The 19,193-nt window shown below is 39.5% G+C and overlaps 1 protein-coding gene across 1 annotated transcript in view; it reads right to left on the minus strand.

Annotated features, from left to right (window-relative positions):
• The window catches only part of OSBPL11 (oxysterol binding protein like 11), a 99,107-nt gene extending 81,053 nt beyond the window's left edge, over window positions 1-18,054 (minus strand). The window contains exon 1 of the mRNA XM_069556357.1: window positions 17,085-18,054. Within this exon, the coding sequence (XP_069412458.1) occupies window positions 17,085-17,275 (191 nt within the window). The 5' untranslated portion in view covers window positions 17,276-18,054. The remainder of the gene's footprint in view (window positions 1-17,084) is intronic.
• Window positions 18,055-19,193: the final 1,139 nt, after the last annotated feature.

Genomic DNA, 19,193 nt, shown 5'->3' on the forward strand with positions numbered 1-19,193 from the left:
GATCTAAAAAGCTCTGAGTCTCCCACTTCTTTTAGTTGAAAAAAATAATTTTTGTCCACTAGGTATCTTGTCAAGAACTATGAAGGGTCTGAGACATCATCCTATTTTGTTGTTGTTCAGTCACTCAATCGTGTCCAACTCTGCAACCCTATGGACTGCAGTGCCCCAGGCTTCCCTGTCCTTCACTGCCTCCCTGAGTTTGCTCAAACTCATGTCCATTGAGTTGGTGATGCCATCCAACCACTTCACCTCATCCTCTGTCATATTCTTCTTCTTTTGCCTTCTATCTTTCCCAGCATCAGGGTCTTTTCCAATGAGTCGGCTCTTCACATCAGGAGGCCAAAGTTTGGAAGTTTAGCTTCAGCAACAGTCCTTCTCATGAATATTCAAGATTGATTCCCTTTAGGATTGACGGATTTGATCTCCATGTAGTACAACGGACTTTCAAGGTCTTTTCCAGTCACCACAATTTGAAAGCATCAATTCTTTGGTGCTCAGCCTTCTTTATGGTCCAACTCTCACATCCGTACTGGAAAAACCATCGCTTTGACTATACGGATCTTTGTCAGCAAAGTGATGTCTCTGCTTTTTAATACGCTATCTAGGTTTGTCGTAGTTTTTCTTCCTAGAAGTGTCTTTCAATTTCATGGCTGCAGTCACTGTCTGCAGTGATTTTGGAGCCCAAAAAAATCAAATCTGCCACTGTTTCCACTTTCACCCTATTTGCAAGCCAACAAATTAGCTTGCCACAGTTTCCTGGATGCTGGCAGAATACATTAAACTCCTATGTCAGAGACCAAAGACTTCAGTAGTCACAGCAATACCAGTAGATTATCAGCCCAGTCACATGGGGCAATGCAGAGGGCAGGAGATGCCTGCATATGTGGTAGGCTGCAGTACAGACAAGGAACCTTGAGTGGAGGGAACCCAAATCTTTTAAGAACAGTAAGTCTATGTGACCTCCATGGCAAGGAGACATTATCTTTATTATACTGGACAGTAAACAAACCTGACTTTTGCTCAGGAGAGAGATATTATCTCTATCCTCTAAGACTTTTTGCTATACAAATATTTAAAAAAAAAACAACAAAAAACAGTAAAGAGCAAAGGAGAGTCAGTACCTCAATGCACAAGGGAAGCAGAAGTATGAGCAACCCATAAAGAATTTTTTCCTAATAACTGTTCCCTAACTACATACATATACAGTGAAAAATCTCTTTCCAACCTTGTCTTCCACCAACAGTTTCCCTCCTCAGAGATAAGCACTTCCCTCAACTTTTTATCATCTTTTCAAGAGACAGTCTATGTACCTACAAGTGTGTGTGCACACTTGTGCGCACTCACTAATTTTTTTTTAAATGGTTGCTACTACATACACTGTACCTTGCTTTTTTCACAATTTTCTTAGGGAAGATTTAATTTTAACACATATGGATTTAATTCATTCTTAGCATCTGCATAGAAACCCACTGCACAGCAGTATTACTATATATTTAACTAATCCTCCTAGTGATGGACATTTGCTTCCAGGCTTTTATTATTACAAACAATACTATAACCAACTAAGTTATACACATCTTTGTATATATTTGCTAAAACTGAAATTCCTAGGCGAAAAGGATATGCATTTTTAAAATTTATTTTTAATTGGAGGATAACAGCTTTACAATGTTGTACTGGTTTCTGCTGTACAACGATGTGAATCAGCTATATGTACACATATATCCCCTTCCTCCTGAACCTCCCTCCCATCCACCTAGGTCATCACAGAGCGCCAGGTTAGGCTCCCTGCGTCATACAGCAATTTCCCACTACCTATCTATTTTAGACATGGTAGTGTCTTTATGTAAATGCTACTCTCTCAACTTTGTTCCATCCTCTGCAAATAGGTTTATCAGTATCATTTTTCTAGATTCTATATACATGCATTAATATACAATATTTGTTTTTCTTTTTCTGACTTACTACACTCTGTATAACAAGCTCTAGGTTCATCCACCTCACTTCAACTGACTCAAATTTGTTCCCTGAAATGTATATGCATTTTTAATTTTTGTATATTGTCAATCTGCTCTCTAAAGAGGCTGCAACCAATGTTAACTCCCACTTAGACTTAACTTATGAACAGGACTTTCAGAAATTACTAGTAAGATTTTCAATACCTTTATGTTCAAAATTAAGTTTCTAAAGCTTAAGTGTGAGGTAATATATACTATGGAATGCACACCTGAAAGGGATACATGATCAAGTTTTGACTTTCCCACTGACTAATGTTCGTGACATTGTACAGGGATCAAGACCATCCCCATGGAAAAGAAATGCAAAAAAGCAAAATGGCTGTCTGGGGAGGCCTTACAAATAGCTGTGAAAAGAAGAGAGGCAAGAAGCAAAGGAGAAAAGGAAAGATATAAGCGTCTGAATGCAGAGTTCCAGAGAATAGCAAGAAGAGATAAGAAAGCCTTCTTCTGCGATCAATGCAAAGAAATAGAGGAAAAGAACAGAATCGGAAAGACTAGCGATCTCTTCAAGAAAATTAGAGATACCAAGGGAACCTTTCTTTCAAAGATGGGCTCGATAAAGGACAGAAATGGTCTGGAACTAACAGAAGCAGAGGATATTAAGAAGACATGGCAAGAATACACAGAAGAACTGTACAAAAAAGAGCTTCACGACCAAGATAATCATGATGGTGTGATCACTAATGTAGAGCCAGACATCTGGAATGTGAAGTCAAGTGGGCCTTAGGAAGCATCGCTACAAACAAAGCTAGTGGAGGTGATGGAATTCCAGTTGAGCTGTTTCAAATCCTGAAAGATGATGCTGTCAAAGTGCTGCACTCAATATGCCAACAAATTTGGAAAACTCAGCAGTGGCCACAGGACTGGAAAAGGTCAGTTTTCATTCCAATCCCAAAAAAAGGCAATGCCAAAGAATGTTGGAACTACCACACAATTGCACTCATTTCACATGCTAGTAAAATAATGCTCAAAATTCTCCAAGCCAGGCTTCAGCAATACGTGAACCATGAACTACCTGATGTTCAAGCTGGTTTTAGAAAAGGCAGAGGAACCAGAGATCAAATTGCCAACATCCTCTGATCATGGAAAAAGCAAGAGAGTTCCAGAAAAACATCTATTTCTGCTTTATTGACTATGCCAAAGCCTTTCACTGTGTGGATCACAATAAACTGTGGAAAATTCTGCAAGAGATGGGAATACCAGACCACCTGACCTGCCTCTTGAGAAATCTGTATGCAGATCAGGAAGCAGCAGTTAGAACTGGACGTGGAACAACAGACTGGTTCCAAATAGGAAAAGGAGTACGTCAAGGCTGTATATTGTCATCCTGCTTATTTAACTTCTATGCAGAGTACATCATGAGAAATGCTGGGCCCGAAGAAGCACAAGCTGGAATCAAGATTGCCGGAAGAAATATCAATAACCTCAGATATGCAGACGACACCACCCTTATGGCAGAAATTGAAGAGGAACTAAAAAGCCTCTTCATGAAAGTGAAAGTGGAGAGTGAAAAAGTTGACGTAAAGCTCAACATTCAGAAAACGAAGATCATGGCATCTGGTCCCATCACTTCATGGGAAATAGATGGGGAAACAGTGGGAACAGTGTCAGACTTTATTTTGGGGGGCTCCAAAATCACTGTAGATGGTGACTGCAGCCATGAAATTAAAAGTCGCTTACTCCTTGGAAGGAAAGTTATGACCAACCTAGATAGCATATTCAAAAGCAGAGACATTACTTTGCCAACAAAGGTCCATGTAGTCAAGGCTGTGGTTTTTCCAAAAGTCATGTATGGATGTGAGAGTTGGACTGTGAAGAAGGCTGAGGGCTGAAGAATTGATGCTTTTCAACTGTGGTGTTGGAGAAGACTCTTGAGAGTCCCTTGGACTGCAAGGAGATCCAACCAGTCCATTCTGAAGGAGATCAGCCCTGGGATTTCTTGGGAAGGAATGATGCTAAAGCTGAAACTCCAGTACTTTGGCCACCTCATGCGAAGAGTTGACTCATTGGAAAAGACTCTAATGCTGGGAGGGATTGGGGGCAGGAGGAGAAGGGGACGACAGAGGATGAGATGGCTGGATGGCATCATGGACTCAATGGACGTGAGTTTGAATGAACTCCGGGAGTTGGTGATGGACAGGGAGGCCTGGCGTGCTGTGATTCATGAGGTCGCAAAGAATCGGACACGACTGAGTGACTGAACTGACTGACTGACTGAATGCCACGAGTGACATTGGCCAAATCACTTAAATTCTCTGTCAGCTTTCTCATGTGTTAGATGATCTTTTCAATCTAAAATGTGTGTACATTACTCATCACTCAAAATTTCAAAGGTTTTTCTCAACAGAAAATTGTCATTTCAAAAGTACAGTTTGCATGTAAGAGCAACATATTTCACATTTAAAATTTTTAGAGAAAAGTAGACATTATTTTTCTAGCACAATATCTTGTTCACATAGTAGCATTTACTTACACCCTATATACTCTCAAAAAGTCTTCATAGTAGCCATTTCAATAAGACTTGGACACTACAGAACAAGAGAACAGCAGGATACTAAAAGTCCCTGCTATCCTCTCCCTATCTGAATATCTATTCTCTCTACTTTTGTTATGTACCTCTCTCCAGCTTTAATTCCAAAAACACACATTGAAATTTTGCCTGTTCAGCATAATTCAAGAAAGAATACATTCTTCCCTTATGCTGCTGCTAAGTCACTTCAGTCATGTCCGACTCTGTGCGACCCCATAGACGGCAGCCCACCAGGCTCCCCCGTCCCTGGGATTCTCCAGGCAAGAACACTGGAGTGGGTTGCCATTTCCTTCTCCAATGCATGAAAGGAAAAGTGAAAGTGAAGTCGCTCAGTTGTGTCCGACTCCTAGCGACCCCATGGACCGCAGCCTACCAGGCTCCTCCGTCCCTGGGAGTTTCCAGGCGAGAGTACTGGGGTGGGCTGCCATTGCCTTCTCCTCTTTCCTTGTGCTAAAGCTAAGCTAAGTCACTTCAGTCATGTCCGACTCTTTCTAAATTGAATGTAAAAAGAAATAACAAAAAACCATTTCCCTTCCTCCATACTTGAATTAAAAAGGAGAAAAAAGGTGACAACCACACAAGAAGCTCCAAGAAAAGGTCTTTTTCATTTATATATATAACCTGACTAAAGAGTTGATTCTTTTGAAAATTTTACACTACTTAACGACAAATTCAAACTCTCAAGTTTTTTACCTTAAGGAACCTGTAAGTTATTCAAAAATCAACACAGAAAAATTTAAAGCTCACTCTATTACAGAAATAAAAGAAACATCTGGGAATTCTCCAGCGGTCCAGTGGTTAGGACTCCACATGCTTACTGTCAAGGGGTCAGATTTGATCCTTGGTCGGGGAACCCTCTCCACATGCCTCGTGGAGAGGCCAAAAAAAGAAATCTTTTTTTTTTTATAATAGTTTCATCATAATTTTTGGTGGCAAATCTTCAAGCTTCCCATTTCTAGGAAGCAGATCACCTCCAATTACAAATTTGCATAATCAAATGATTCTGCATCTTGTATAGCTATAAAATCACGTGAAATTTTAAAAATATAACTTCAAAATATATAAGGTATACTCTAAAATGAAACCATGTCTCTGGTTACCAAGAATAATAAAAACAAAAATGTTAAAGGCATAAGTATATTTTATACAGAAATTTCCCAACTGCTGATCTATTAATAAATTGATTCACTATTTACAATGATAGTAAAACAGAATAAAATCCCACTCAGAATTTCATGCTAAAACTTCACTCTTAATAAAAAAGAATCAAATTAAAACTATCCTGAAATACCATTTTTTAACCTATTAAATTTTTAGATTTTTGCCAGTCTAATAACACATTACACTGATAAGGATGATGGGAAACAAGCACTCCATCACTGCCACTGTACAACCCAATGAGGAGAAATCTGGTAATAACTACTATCAAAATTATAATTTTGATACTTACTGATTCAGGAAGTCCAACCTCTGGGTATTTTTCCCACAGATATATTCATATGCTTGCAAGATGCCATGTGTGGAAGGTTATTAACTACAACATTATAATAACAAAATTTTGGAAAACAAATGTCCATCAATAGGGAGCTGATTAAAGGTAGACTGAATTGTGTCTCTCCAAAATCCATATGGTAAAGTCCTAACCCCCACTATGATGGTTTTCAGAGATGGAGCCTTTGGGAGATACTCAGGTATAGACTGGTGCCTTTAAAAGAAACACCAGAGAGCTCTCTCCCACCCCTCTGTCTCTACCATGCAAGCACACAGTGAGAAGACCACCGGAAAACCTGGAAAAGAGCCCTCAGCAGAACCTGACAATGCTGGCACCCTGATCTCAAAACTTCCTGCCTTCATAGTTGTGAGAAATTAAATTTATGTTGTTTAAGCCATTCAGAGTACAGCATTTTTGTTATGAAAGCCTAAACTAATACTACATACATATATATAGTTTGATACCATTTGTGGTAAAATTAAAAGTGGAGCATATGTATATTGTATTTACTTAATTCTTAAAAAAAAAAAAAAATCTCTGAAAGTACACAAAAAACCAAGTGTTTACCCTCTATTTTTAGGTGAGAGGAGTCCTAAGCAGGTGGAGATCAAGTGGAAAGATTTTCATTACAAATCTTTTTTTTCTTCTGGATCAAATGAACATATTACCTATTCTCCAAAATTAGATTTAGAATATTTTTCATTTATGTTAGTTATAAATATGTGAAATATCTACAAAATTGATAAACACCTTATCCTTTATAGAATTGAGGGTACAGGCTCAGGCACTACATTAAAAAGGCCTCTTGTATCAAGGATAGGAAATCTGTTTCAGAAGCAACTGTTAGTGGCATTTCATTTCATCACTTACATCATTTTCATTCTGTCCCTTTCTTCCGTCTCTCCGTCTTTCTCCCTCGGTCTATCTCTCTTTTCTATGTCCTTTTCCCATCCCTGTTTTACCTCTTGTTCCATTTCTAATTTTCTCTTCCTTCTATCCCTCTTGACTAGGGTTTCCAGCTACAGCCAGTAGCAACCATGGGCCTCAGTCTACCCCTCCACGGACTTTCCAGCCAACCTCAAGAATAGCAATGGAAGCAAAGTGCAAAAGCAGGGGAACTCAAGGAAGGGGAGACTCTGAGTAGGAAATGATGCTTTGTTACAATACCTAATTAACCAACAAGAAAATCTTTTTTTTTTTCACTAGAAACTAAATTGCTCTAAAATTTTCCTAAAACCCAGATAGTAATGTCAAAACGCTAATGCAACTTTTTTAATTAGGCAATTTAGTTTTAAGTTAAACCTGAACAAGTCTGAACACAAATTATTTGATTAAACAAAATCTGTACAGTGGAAGACTCTTAGCTAGGAAAGATGTTCCCTCTCTCAAAGTAGTATAACTTACATTAAGAATATTCTCCGCTATTTTCAGAGTGCTAACCATTACACCATGGGGCCTGTTATCTCTACTATTTTCAAAAGCAAAAACAAGAGACATAATTTCCCACAAGTCTATTTGACAGGCAATTACCTCTGGGACCTAAATTACATGACATTCAGAAAATACCAAAAAGACTAATTTGTGTGTTCTAACATTAAGTTGTTTGCATAGTTTTAATAAGCATAACTTCTCGAGAAATATGAACTCAAATAGACTATATTTAAACTCATAAAGCAAAAATATAAGAAATCACAGTATAGTATAACCAAATCTTGTTCAAGGCTTGGTAGAGTTCTCACTAGATTTCTGCAACAGTATTATTACTGTTCTCAGTTTTATGCCTATAAGCTGTCTTCCCCTTGTTATCAGCTGTAGCAGACTTAAGACAAGAAAAACAAAACAAAACAAATACTAGGATACAGAAATACATATTCAACTTTCCTTTAACCTTTAGAGGAAAAAAGCAAACGTTTATGACTTTTTCTTTAAATCAACCTCAAAAGTGGTAAAAATCTCAAAGACAGCAAACACTAGGTTATATTTAGGCAAATGTCATTTCCCCATTTGCAAATGGGTACTTTTCCCTGTAACAGAGTATTTAGAGTGGAAGACACCAAATCTGACCACAAAAATTATTTCTATGTATTTGCAGACTTCTACCCCATCTACTGAAATGTATACTATTTGCTAATGTTAGCATACTCTTTTCTAACAAAGAGATCTGTTTGTTAACAGGAAGGAAATGGCAACCCACTCCAGTGTTCTCGCCTGGAGAACCCCAGAGATGGAGGAGCCTGGTAGGCTGCCGTCTGTGGGGTCGCACAGAGTTGGACACGACAAGCGACTTAGCAGCAGCAGCAGCTAGCACAGGAGTCCAAAATAAGAAAAAGCAGGCCCATCATATGCCCCAATTTGCTTTTCAGTTCCTCCTCTGGGTAGTTCTCTTCTCTCCATTTTAAATAAAAAAGTGGCAGATTTGCAGATTTGTACATTTTTCTGAAAGCTGACAAGAAGAAAAATAAAGGAACCATACACATTTTATAAACTTTGAACATTTACTATGAAAAAGGAAGGAAGGAAGGATCTAGAATTAAGAAATCTATTTTCATTTTAAATACTGAATATAAATCATATGAGTATAAATTACTCTGGAAAGAAGTTTTAAGGCTAATAAACACACTTCTCAGCTTTGGTTTTGAAAAAGTTCACATTAATATTTTGCAAATATAGTTGAGGCTCTTCCCTTTTCTGATCCTTTTTCATGATCCTTCCAAAATAAGTCTTGGGGTCCCTATTTCCACTGTTCTGAGAGTATACATTATTTTAGAATTAACTAACAGCTTCATACATGGAAAAGACTCAAAACTATTTGCTGCATGAGTTACAACACTAGTAAATGATGAAACTTTCGTTGTTGTTCAATTGCTAATCACGTCCACCTCTTTGTAACCCCATGGACTGAAGTATGCCGGGCTTCCCTGTCCTTCCTTCACTATCTCCCAGAGTTTGCTCAAATTCATGTCCGTTGAGTCGGTGATGCTACCCAACCAGTTATCTCATCCTCTGCTGCCCTATTCTCCTTTTGCCCTCAATCTTCCCTGGCATCAGGGTCTTTTCCAATGAGTGCTCTCTGCATCATGGTCACAGCCCTGTCATGGCGAAGGGGCTTGCATAACTCGATGAAGCTATAAGCCATGCCGTGCAGGGCCACCCAAGACAGGTTATAGTAGAGAGTTCTGACAAAATGTGGTCCACTGTAAGAGGGAATGGGAAACCACTCTTGAATTCTTGCTGAAAGAACCCCATGAGCAATATGAAAAGGCAATGAAGAAGCTTCCACGTCCTAAACTAATTCTTCATCAGTAATTATTCATTCCTTTAGAGAGCTCATCTACTTTTAATATCTTTAGGCAAACAGCTCCCTGGGAATAAAAGTTCTCTCATTTACTAGCTATATAACCTTGGCCAACTTATTTAGACTACTTTCTGGGAAGGGGCATTGTCCCTAAATTGTTGAGGCAGCATATTCTCCTAACCCTCATATTAAGGGTCTCTGATCCAGGGGCCCCAAGTAATAGGTAGAGGAGGTTGTGGCATTTGTAGGAGCTTGAACAACCATTTGTAACCTAAATGAGAATACCAAGAGGATTAATTGTGATAATAAAACAGAGAACATTCTGGATACTACAAAGGCAATTATCTACATTTCTAATGCCCCATATCTCTAAGTCACTTAAACATCCTGGCAACTTAAGCTCAGTTTACCCAAAAGCAAATGTATCATGTGACTCTCAAAAATCTGTTCCTCCTAGTACAGACTTCTCAAAGTTTTGTATCTGGATAACTGAAGTCAATTTTTACTTCCTTTCCCTCTACTACCTTCCACCTAATCACCCAATCAACCACCAAGCTGTCACTCTTCCTCTAATGATTCCCTTCTTTTTCAGCCTACTAGCACATTTTCCTTATTATCAAATGTCTGGGTCATGACAACTGATTTCCAAGTAGTTCCTCTTATTCCCCAAAGATCAAATTCATCCCCCAATTCTCAGCTTAAGAGACAAACTTCCAGTAGTGTAGCTGTCAAATCTACCTCAATCACAGATGACAATCTTGAATCCATTCATATTAATATTCATGACACGCACCTTATTGCATGGCTCCCATTGATCCCTACCTGTTGGTATTCACACCTTTGTGTGGGCTAAACCTCATCTTTTTCCTAATGAATAGTGAAAAGTGATGTGACTTCACTTCCATGTCTAGGTTACGAAAGACTGACTTCCTTCTTGCTAGCACTCTCTTCTCACTTCCTCACTCTGACGAAACAAGCTGCCAAGTTGTAAGATACTCCATGGAGAGGTCCATGTGGCTAAAAACCAAAGAAAGCCACCAGTGGTCATCTCATGAGCAACTGGGGTCTGTTTCCAAAAAGCCAAAATAAATGAATTGTGCCAAAACATGAATTGTGCCAAATGAATGAATTGTGCCAAAACATGAATGAGCCAGGATGTGGATCCTTCCCAGCTGAGCCTCAAGATGACTATAGCCTTGTGAAAGACCCAGAGGCAGAGCACCCAGCAGTACTGCACCAATATTACTGACCCACAGACACTGTGAGATTAAAAAAACACTGCCGTTTCAATACACTACATTTGGGGTTAATTTGTAGCACAATAATAGATAACAAACACACTATCTCATATTTCTAAATAAATTCTAGGCAGATTAAAAAATTAAATATAAAACTACCAGATTATCTTAAAACTACATGAAAACAAATATTTATAATTTCTAAAATTTGAAGTAAAAGAAAAAAGAGTAAAAGTTTGATTTATACAGGTTTTCTATATGACTGGAAAAATGTAATAGATTTAAAATACAAAGATCAGGAAAATCTCTGCAGCAAGCATAGAAAAATATTTAACCATACAAAACTAACATATATGTAGTTACATATTTGTTACATAAAAAACTAATATAAATTTTCTGAAATGATAGTGAAGAAATCACTAAAAGGTAGTGCCTCCAGGGAGGGAACATGGGTGGCTGGGATAAGTATGTAAGGTAAACATTTCACTGTATTCTATCAACAAAGTAATAATAGTTTACAGTATTACTGATATTAAAAATATTAACTAGCAAAAGTATTAACATGGAATATTTGAAATAAACTTCAAATATATTAATAAAAAATGAGAAGATATAAGCAGGTATTTAACATGAGAAAAAACAAAATTAATCATAAAGAAAGATGAGTTCAAAATGGATCAGAGACCTAAACGTAAGTTCAAAAATTTAAAACTCTTAGACAAAAATATACGTGCAAATCTTTGCGACCTTGGCATTGGCAACGATTTCTTAAATGTGATACCAAGCATAAGCAAAAAAAGAAAAAACAGACAGGCCTTCATGAAAATTAAAAGCTTCTGTGCTACAAATAATTTCATCAAGAAAGTGAAAAGACCAGAATTCCATGGTGGTCCAGTGGTCTGCCATGGGCCTAAATTCAATCCCTGGTTGGGGAATTAAGATCCCACAAGCCCTGTGGCTTGGCCAAAAAAAAAAAAAAGTGAAAAGACAACCCACAAGTGGGAAAAATACTTGCAAATCAATATCTGATAAGGGAATTGTTCACAGAATACACAAAGAAAAGTGACAACTCAATAATAAAAAGATAATCCAATTTTAAAATGGCCAAAAGTCTACAAATAATAAATGCTGGAGAGGCTGTGGAGAAAAAGGAATCCTCTTACTGTTGGTGAGGATACAAACTGGTACAGCCACTCTAGAAAACAGTATGGAGGTGCCTTAAAAAACTAAAAATAGAGTTACCACATGATCAAGCAATCTCACTCCTGGGCATATATCTGGAAAAGATGAACACTCTAACTCAAAGAGATAGATGCACCCCAATGTTCACAGCAGCACTATTTATAATAATCAAGACATGGAAGCAACCTAAATGTCCACTGATATAGGTGAATGTATAAAGAAGATGTAATACAAACACACACAATAGAATACTACTCAGCAAAAAAATAATGCCATCTGCAGCAACATGGATGTACCTAGACTTTAACATAGTAAATGAAATAAGTCAGAGAAAGACAAATACCATATACCACTTATATGTGGAATCTAAAAAAGGACAAAAAGGAACTTATTTACAAGATATAAATAGACTCACAGACACTAAAAACAAATTTGTGATTACCAAAGGGGAAAGGGGTAAGGGATAAATTAGGAGTTTGGAAATAACAGATACAAATTGCTGTATATAAAACAGATAAACAACAAGGACCTGCTGCATAACACAGGGAACTATATTTAGTATCTTGTAATAACCAAGGTCCGTCGAGTCAAGGCTATGGTTTTTCCAGTGGTCATGTATGGATGTGAGAGTTGGACTGTGAAGAAGGCTGAGCGCCGAAGAATTGATGCTTTTGAACTGTGGTGTTGGAGAAGACTCCTGAGAGTCCTTTGGACTGCAAGGAAATCCAACCAGTCCATTCTGAAGGAGATCAGCCCTGGGATTTCTTTGGAAGGAATGATGCTAAAGCTGAAACTCCAGTACTTTGGCCACATCATGCGAAGAGTTGACTCATTGGAAAAGACTCTGATGCTGCGAGGGATTGGGGGCAGGAGGAGAAGGGGATGACAGAGGATGAGATGGCTGGATGGCATCACTGACTCGATGGACATGAGTCTGGGTGAACTCCAGGAGTTGGTGATGGACAGGGAGGCCTGGCGTGCTGCGATTCATGGGGTCGCAAAGAGTTGGACACGACTGAACGACTGAACTGAACTGAACTGAACTGAATAAGCTACAATGGAAAAGAATCCAACACTTCGCTGTATACTTGAGACTAGCACAGTATTGTAAACCAACTATCCAGTTCAGTTTTTTAAAAGTGGCCAAAAGATCTGAATACACATTTCTCCAAAGACGACAGACAAATAACCAGTAAGAACATGAAGATACTTAACATTATTAGTCATCAGGGAAATGCAATTCAAAAACCACAATGAGATGCCATTTCATACCCCCTAGGATGGCTAAAACCAAAAAGACAGACAGTAACAAGTGTTGATGAGAATGTCAAGAAATTAAAACCTTAATATACTGCTGATAAGATAAGATGGTGCAATAGCTTTGGAAAATGGTCTAACAGGTTTACAAACAGTTGAACAGTTAAACAATTACCTTATAACCCAACAATTCTACTCCTAGGTATATATCCAAGAGAAATGAAAACATATGTCCATGCAAAACTTGAACACAAATATTCAAAGCAGCATTATTCATAATATACAACATGGAAACTGATGAACAGATTAGCAAAATGTGGTATATTCATAAATGGAATATTATTCAGCCACAAAAAGGAATAAAGTTAACGATATATGCTACAACATATATGACCTGTGAAAGCATTATGCCAATTAATCTTCTAAGTCTGCAAAGCCAAACCCCAGTGTCTGAAACACAAGTGCATGTGCTCAGTCGTGAGCACAAGTCTGTGCTAGCCAGGCTCCTCTGTCCATGGAATTTTCCAGGCAAGAATACTGGAGTGTTTTACCATTTCTATTCTAGGGGATATTCCCAATCCTGGGATAGAGCCCACATCTCTGTGTCTCCTGCACTGGCAGGTAGATTATTTACCACTGAGCCACCTGGGAAGCCACTGAATCACACAGTCTTTACTGAATTTCAACCACTCCCTAAGACATAACCTGAACTCTCCATTGTTTAAAATGAGATAGTAGCAAGTTACAGGTAAGCATAGTTGCATTCATGGCTCTCAAGTTCCAGAGGGCGCTGGTGAGGCCATGGAAGAGAATGAGACAGAAAACAGAAAACATGGAGATGATAAAGCAACATATCAGCTTCTAAAGTAAAAGAGCCAAGCAAAGAAGTGAGAAAGGAGCAATTAGACAACAGTTAGAGCAATAAAGGGGCTCCCAGCATAGCAGTCAGTAAAGAATCTGCCTGCAATGAGAGAGACCTGGGTTCAATTCCTAGGTCAGGAAGATCCCCTGGAGAAGGAAATGACAGCGCACTCCAGTATTCTTGCCTGGAGAATCCCATGGACAGTGGAGCCTGGTAGGCTATAATCCATGGGGTCACAGGAGTCAGACATGACTTGGTGCTTTCTCTTAGAGCAATAAAGGAGAAATTAAGAGAAAGTAATGTCAAAAAAGGCAAGAAAAGAATAGAAACAGATACACTTATAAAGATATCATATATCTTATAAAGTTGGAATAAGAATCTAAAAGTATTCATCGTTTTTTACTCATATCCTTGGTAAGGACAGAGCCAACTGTCATGGGTTAAGCAATAAATAAGGGTTATGGAAATGGAAGCAGTTGAGGGTAAACTGTTTTTAAGAGGAAAGGATTTAGATTAGTTTTCATTATTGTTTTTGTTTTTTAAATCTAGAGACTTTGGGCCTCAGAGGAAGAAGCCTGGGAAGAAGTAACACAAGACAATGAAGGAAACTGACTAATGTCCCACAGGATAAAGGGATAAATTCAACTGAGAGGCTGAAAGACTAGCTTTGAACAAGCCTCATCTAAGTAAAAGTATATGTCAGTATGTAAATGTAGTAATGTGCTATATATCTGCATCACTGGGGAAGAGTTCCACATAACTGAATTACCCGACACAGGCATTTTTTTTAGTCATTTTCCTTGAAATTGTTCACCACTGTATGATACAGTTGTCTGCCTTCTTAAACATATTGTACTCTCCTGGATGACAAGGTCATTGTAACTATAATTATATTAATAGGAAGTAATATAGCTACATGTTAATTTTTCAAGTCTTTGACTGTTCTATGTTATCATCTGCCATTTCCTGATAACTTTTTTTCCTTTGTGCTTTCAACAGATTCTAGTTTTAAAATTATATAACCATTAAATAATACCCTAAGTAAGGGATAATAGAATCCTGAATCAAAGTATGGGAATAAAGCATATGGCTTTATGACAGTGTTAAGAAACCTGTTTCACTTTTCAATTCAGTTAAAGACTGGGTTTCAAACAGTTGAAGATGTCAGAAGACTGACCTCTGGCTACATGAAATATTACTTTATCTTGCTTCCTTAAGTTATAGCAAAATAACCCTGCCAAGTTATTGATAATTTTATATGGTTAGTCTAAAACACACACACACACACACACACACACACACACGTATCATGCATTCCAAAACTGAGCCTAGACATTTCACAGTAACTTTCCTTTCCTTTCGTATAATCACTTACCAATAAAAAGTTATAATCTTCTACATTTCTGTACGTAAATACAGCCAAGTATATTTCATATATATGGATATTATTCATGATAAATGTATGGCCTTCACAAAATCTTGATTTTAATCTCTTCCAAATTTCATACAAATTTCACAACTACAAACATCACAAAGGCTAAAAAGGACTAGAGCTAGGCACAATGCACTTGACCAAAATTTAAGAATTCATTCCTATAGTTTCAAAGGATATTACAATTTCATTCATTTATTCTTAAGATTCTGAATAATCCAGCAATTTCACTTCCAGGTATTCATCCGAAGGAAAGGAAAACACTAATTTGAAAATATATCTGAAACTTCAAGTTCGCTGCAGTATTATTTACAAAAGCCAAAACATGGAAGCAACCAGAGAGTCCATCAAATGGACAATGATGAGTAGATAAAATGTGGTATATATACACACAGTGGAATATCATTCAGCCATAAAAAAGGAAATATTGCCATTTGCAACAAGGTGGACGTACTTTGATAGCATTATGCTAAGTGAGAAAAGTCAGAAAGAGAAAAGACAAATACTGCACAATCCTTATATGTAGAATCTAAAAAACAAAACGAAACTCATAAATACAGAGAACAGATTGAGGGCGGCCAGAGTCAGGGGTGGGTACAATGGGTGAAGGTGATCAAAAGGTACAAACTTCCGTTATAAAATAAGTAAGACGTGGAAAGGTACTGTGCAGCATCATGACTACAGTTGATAATACTGTATCACGCATTTAAAAGTTGCTAAGAGAGTTCTCATAAAAAAAAAATTAACTGTGCAGGGACACACATTAACTAGATCTATTGTGGTGATCATTCCACAATACATACAAATATCAAATCTTTATGTTGTACACCTGAACCTAATATAATGTTACATGTCAAATATTTCTCAATTAAAAAAAAAGATTCTGGATGGCTATGCTCACTTATCCTATACATTATCAAAAACAAAAAACTACCATTACTTCTCCAGCACTCACTTCTGTTCCTTCAGTTTTCCATTCATATCAATGAAAATTAATAAATGTAGAATCTCTCAAAGACAGAGGGGTGTGAGTGGCCTAATCAACTCAAACTGAAACACCTCACTAGTTTAGAGTATTGGAGTAGAGTTGAGTTTGTACTTTTGCCGAGACATGATTTTGATCCCTGAATCGGGAAGATCCCCTAGAGATGGGAATGGCAACCCACTCCAGTATTCTTGCCTGAAGAATTCCATGGACAGAGGAGTCTGGCAGGCTACAGTCCACGGGGTCACAAAAACACAGACAAGACTGAGCACGCACATACTCTGTATTTAATTATTTATGCACATCTCTCTTTCTAAATCACAAATACTATGAGGGCAAGAATCTTTTTCTGATTGAATGATTCCATCCATCACTGGACAAACAAGTTCTCAGCACCAAGCATTTTGCTAGCCTCTGGAGAGAGTGTAGTTAAACAGTCCCCCCCTTTCAACAAGCAAGCAAGGGAGGCAGACTTGTTGTAAACAAATTACAATATAGGAAAAAACAAAAGTGGGTATAGACTCAAATCACAGGAAAAATTAACTCTAGGTAGTAGAGGGAGTTAAGGGATACATTTATGTGTTCTCCTAAAGGCCTTCAATAAATACTTGTTGAATGGACAAATAAATGTATTAAATCTTGCTAATGAAAGCTGAGACTCCCAAGTCCAAATGAAACGTATTAGTTACTTCTGAATATACTGCATAAACCTAACCCTTCAACAACTGCAGGAATGCAGACTTCAGCATACTCACCCCCTCCTCAGGAAATCACCTTGGAGAAAGGGCCATACCTGTACTGCCAGCCTTTGGCACTGCCACCTCGGCTGCTACTGCTGCTGCTGATTCCACCCCCACAGCCACTGTTGCCGCTGTTCTTGTTCGGGGTCACCGCGGTGGCCAGGCCCTCCAGCCTTCCTTCGCTCTCTGAGACTTTCATTGCTGACACTGGTTCACCTCCCTGCATCTTAACTCCAAAGTCCATCTGCCCTTCTTGGGCGGGAGAAACAACTCTGGAGAGTAGTTTTGTAAGTGATAAGATTTAAGATCTGATCTGAAAGGGCTCCCAATTGCTAAACTAGCGGGCGGCTGGAGCAGTAATCATCAAATAGTTCAGGGAAGGAATACAAACATTCCCCCTGAAGGAAACTTTTAAGAGAAGGACAGCGAAGAGGGCAGATGTCCTTTAAATATATATCTCCTTCCGGACAAAAGCAAGGAGGAAAAAAAAAAATCACCCTGCCAGAGGACTTGGTGGCATGCTCAAAGGAGGAGCAGAAACAGCGTGAGGAGGTCGCGGACCCTAGCCGGGAGGGCTGGGCGAAGTACGGACCACTGACGGGAACCCGCGGCCTGACCTCTGGGCTGACGGACTGACCCTCCTCGCTCCCTCTTCTCAAGCTGGTCCTTAGGGGGAAGGTTCAGTCCAGCCCGCTCGGCGGTTCCCACAGCAGCTCTCGAGACAGAGCTGGAGCGGCTCGCGCTCAGCCCGGGAGGAGGGTCGGGGAAGGAGGCCGCCGGGGGCGGGACGCCGGCTCCCAGGGTCGCCGCGCCTCCAGTCAGAGGCGAGCAGCTCGGGGCGATTTCCTCCAACGCCCCCGGCCTTGGGCCCTCGACCGGGTTCCCAGAGGCGGACGAGTCCCTCACCCTCGCTACTGCCCAAACGTGAAACCCACAACTGCGGCCACCGCCCCACCCACAGCCCTACAGCCCCACAGCCGGTCACCCGCCCGCTCGCTCTCTTCCCGCCTTCCCTTCCGGAGTAGCGTGAGCTCACTTCCCCCAGAGCAGAGGCCACTGGCGCCATCTTGGAGAAGGGCGCGCGGCCCTGAAGGGGGCGGAGCCTCGGGGATCGCGGTGCTGGGGCGGTGGACTTCGAGGAATGGGAGGAGGCAGGCAGCGAAGGGAGGAGCAGTGGGTCAGCCACAAGGCAGAAAAAAAGGAGTTAGCGCCCTAATGAAGGTGTCTTGCGGCCTTCCTGTCCTGGGCAAGGCCTTCCATTTGAGGGCCCATTCCAGGTATTTTAGGAAGAAAGCTTAGAAAAATGTCATTTCTGTAAGGAATTAAAAAAAAATAATTCATCTTAGTAATTTAAAAAAAAAGCCTTATTGGCATAAGGTAAATCAATATTATAAATGAAAAAGAAACTATCATGGAAATTAGAGCTCTCAGAATCAAAACTAGTTATTCTGAGGGTCTTCCCTGGTGGCTCAGCAATAAAGAATCCACCTACCAATGCAGGAGATGCTGCTTTGATCCCTGGATCTCCAAGACTGCCTGGAAGAGGAAATGGCAACCCACTCCAGTATTCTTGCCTGGGAAATCCCCTGGACACAGGAACCTGGCAGGCTACAGTCTATGGGATCTCAAAAGAGTCCAGTCGGACACAACTTAGGGACTAAGGACAATGTTCTTTCTGACCTCAGACAACTCTTTCACCCTCCTTAAGCCTAGACTTTTGTATCTATGAAATCAGAATGTTTAGGTGATTTCTAAAGTTCCTTCTAGGACTTCCCTGGTGGCTCGGACAGTAAAGCGTCTGCCTACAATGCAGGAGACCCGCATTCCATCCCTGGGTTGGGAAGATCCCCTGGAGAAGGAAATGGCAACCCACTCCAGTACTCTTGCCTGGAAAATCCCAAGGACAGAGGAGTCTGGTAGGCTACAGTCCATGGGGTCACAAAGAGTTGGACACGACTGAGAGACTAAACTTTCTTTCTTTCTAATTGTAAATTCCAGTTTCTAACAACATGACTTTTGAATGAATACCATGTGCGAAACACTAGAAGTAGTATTGTTGTTCAGTAGCTAAGTTGTCTCCGACCCTTTGCAACCCCATGGACTGCAGCACTCTAGGCTCCTCTATACTCCACTGTCTCCCACAGTTTGCTCAAATTCATGTC

The sequence above is a fragment of the Ovis canadensis genome, chromosome 1, assembly GCF_042477335.2.
Source record: "Ovis canadensis isolate MfBH-ARS-UI-01 breed Bighorn chromosome 1, ARS-UI_OviCan_v2, whole genome shotgun sequence".
Taxonomy (NCBI): Eukaryota; Metazoa; Chordata; class Mammalia; order Artiodactyla; family Bovidae; genus Ovis; species Ovis canadensis.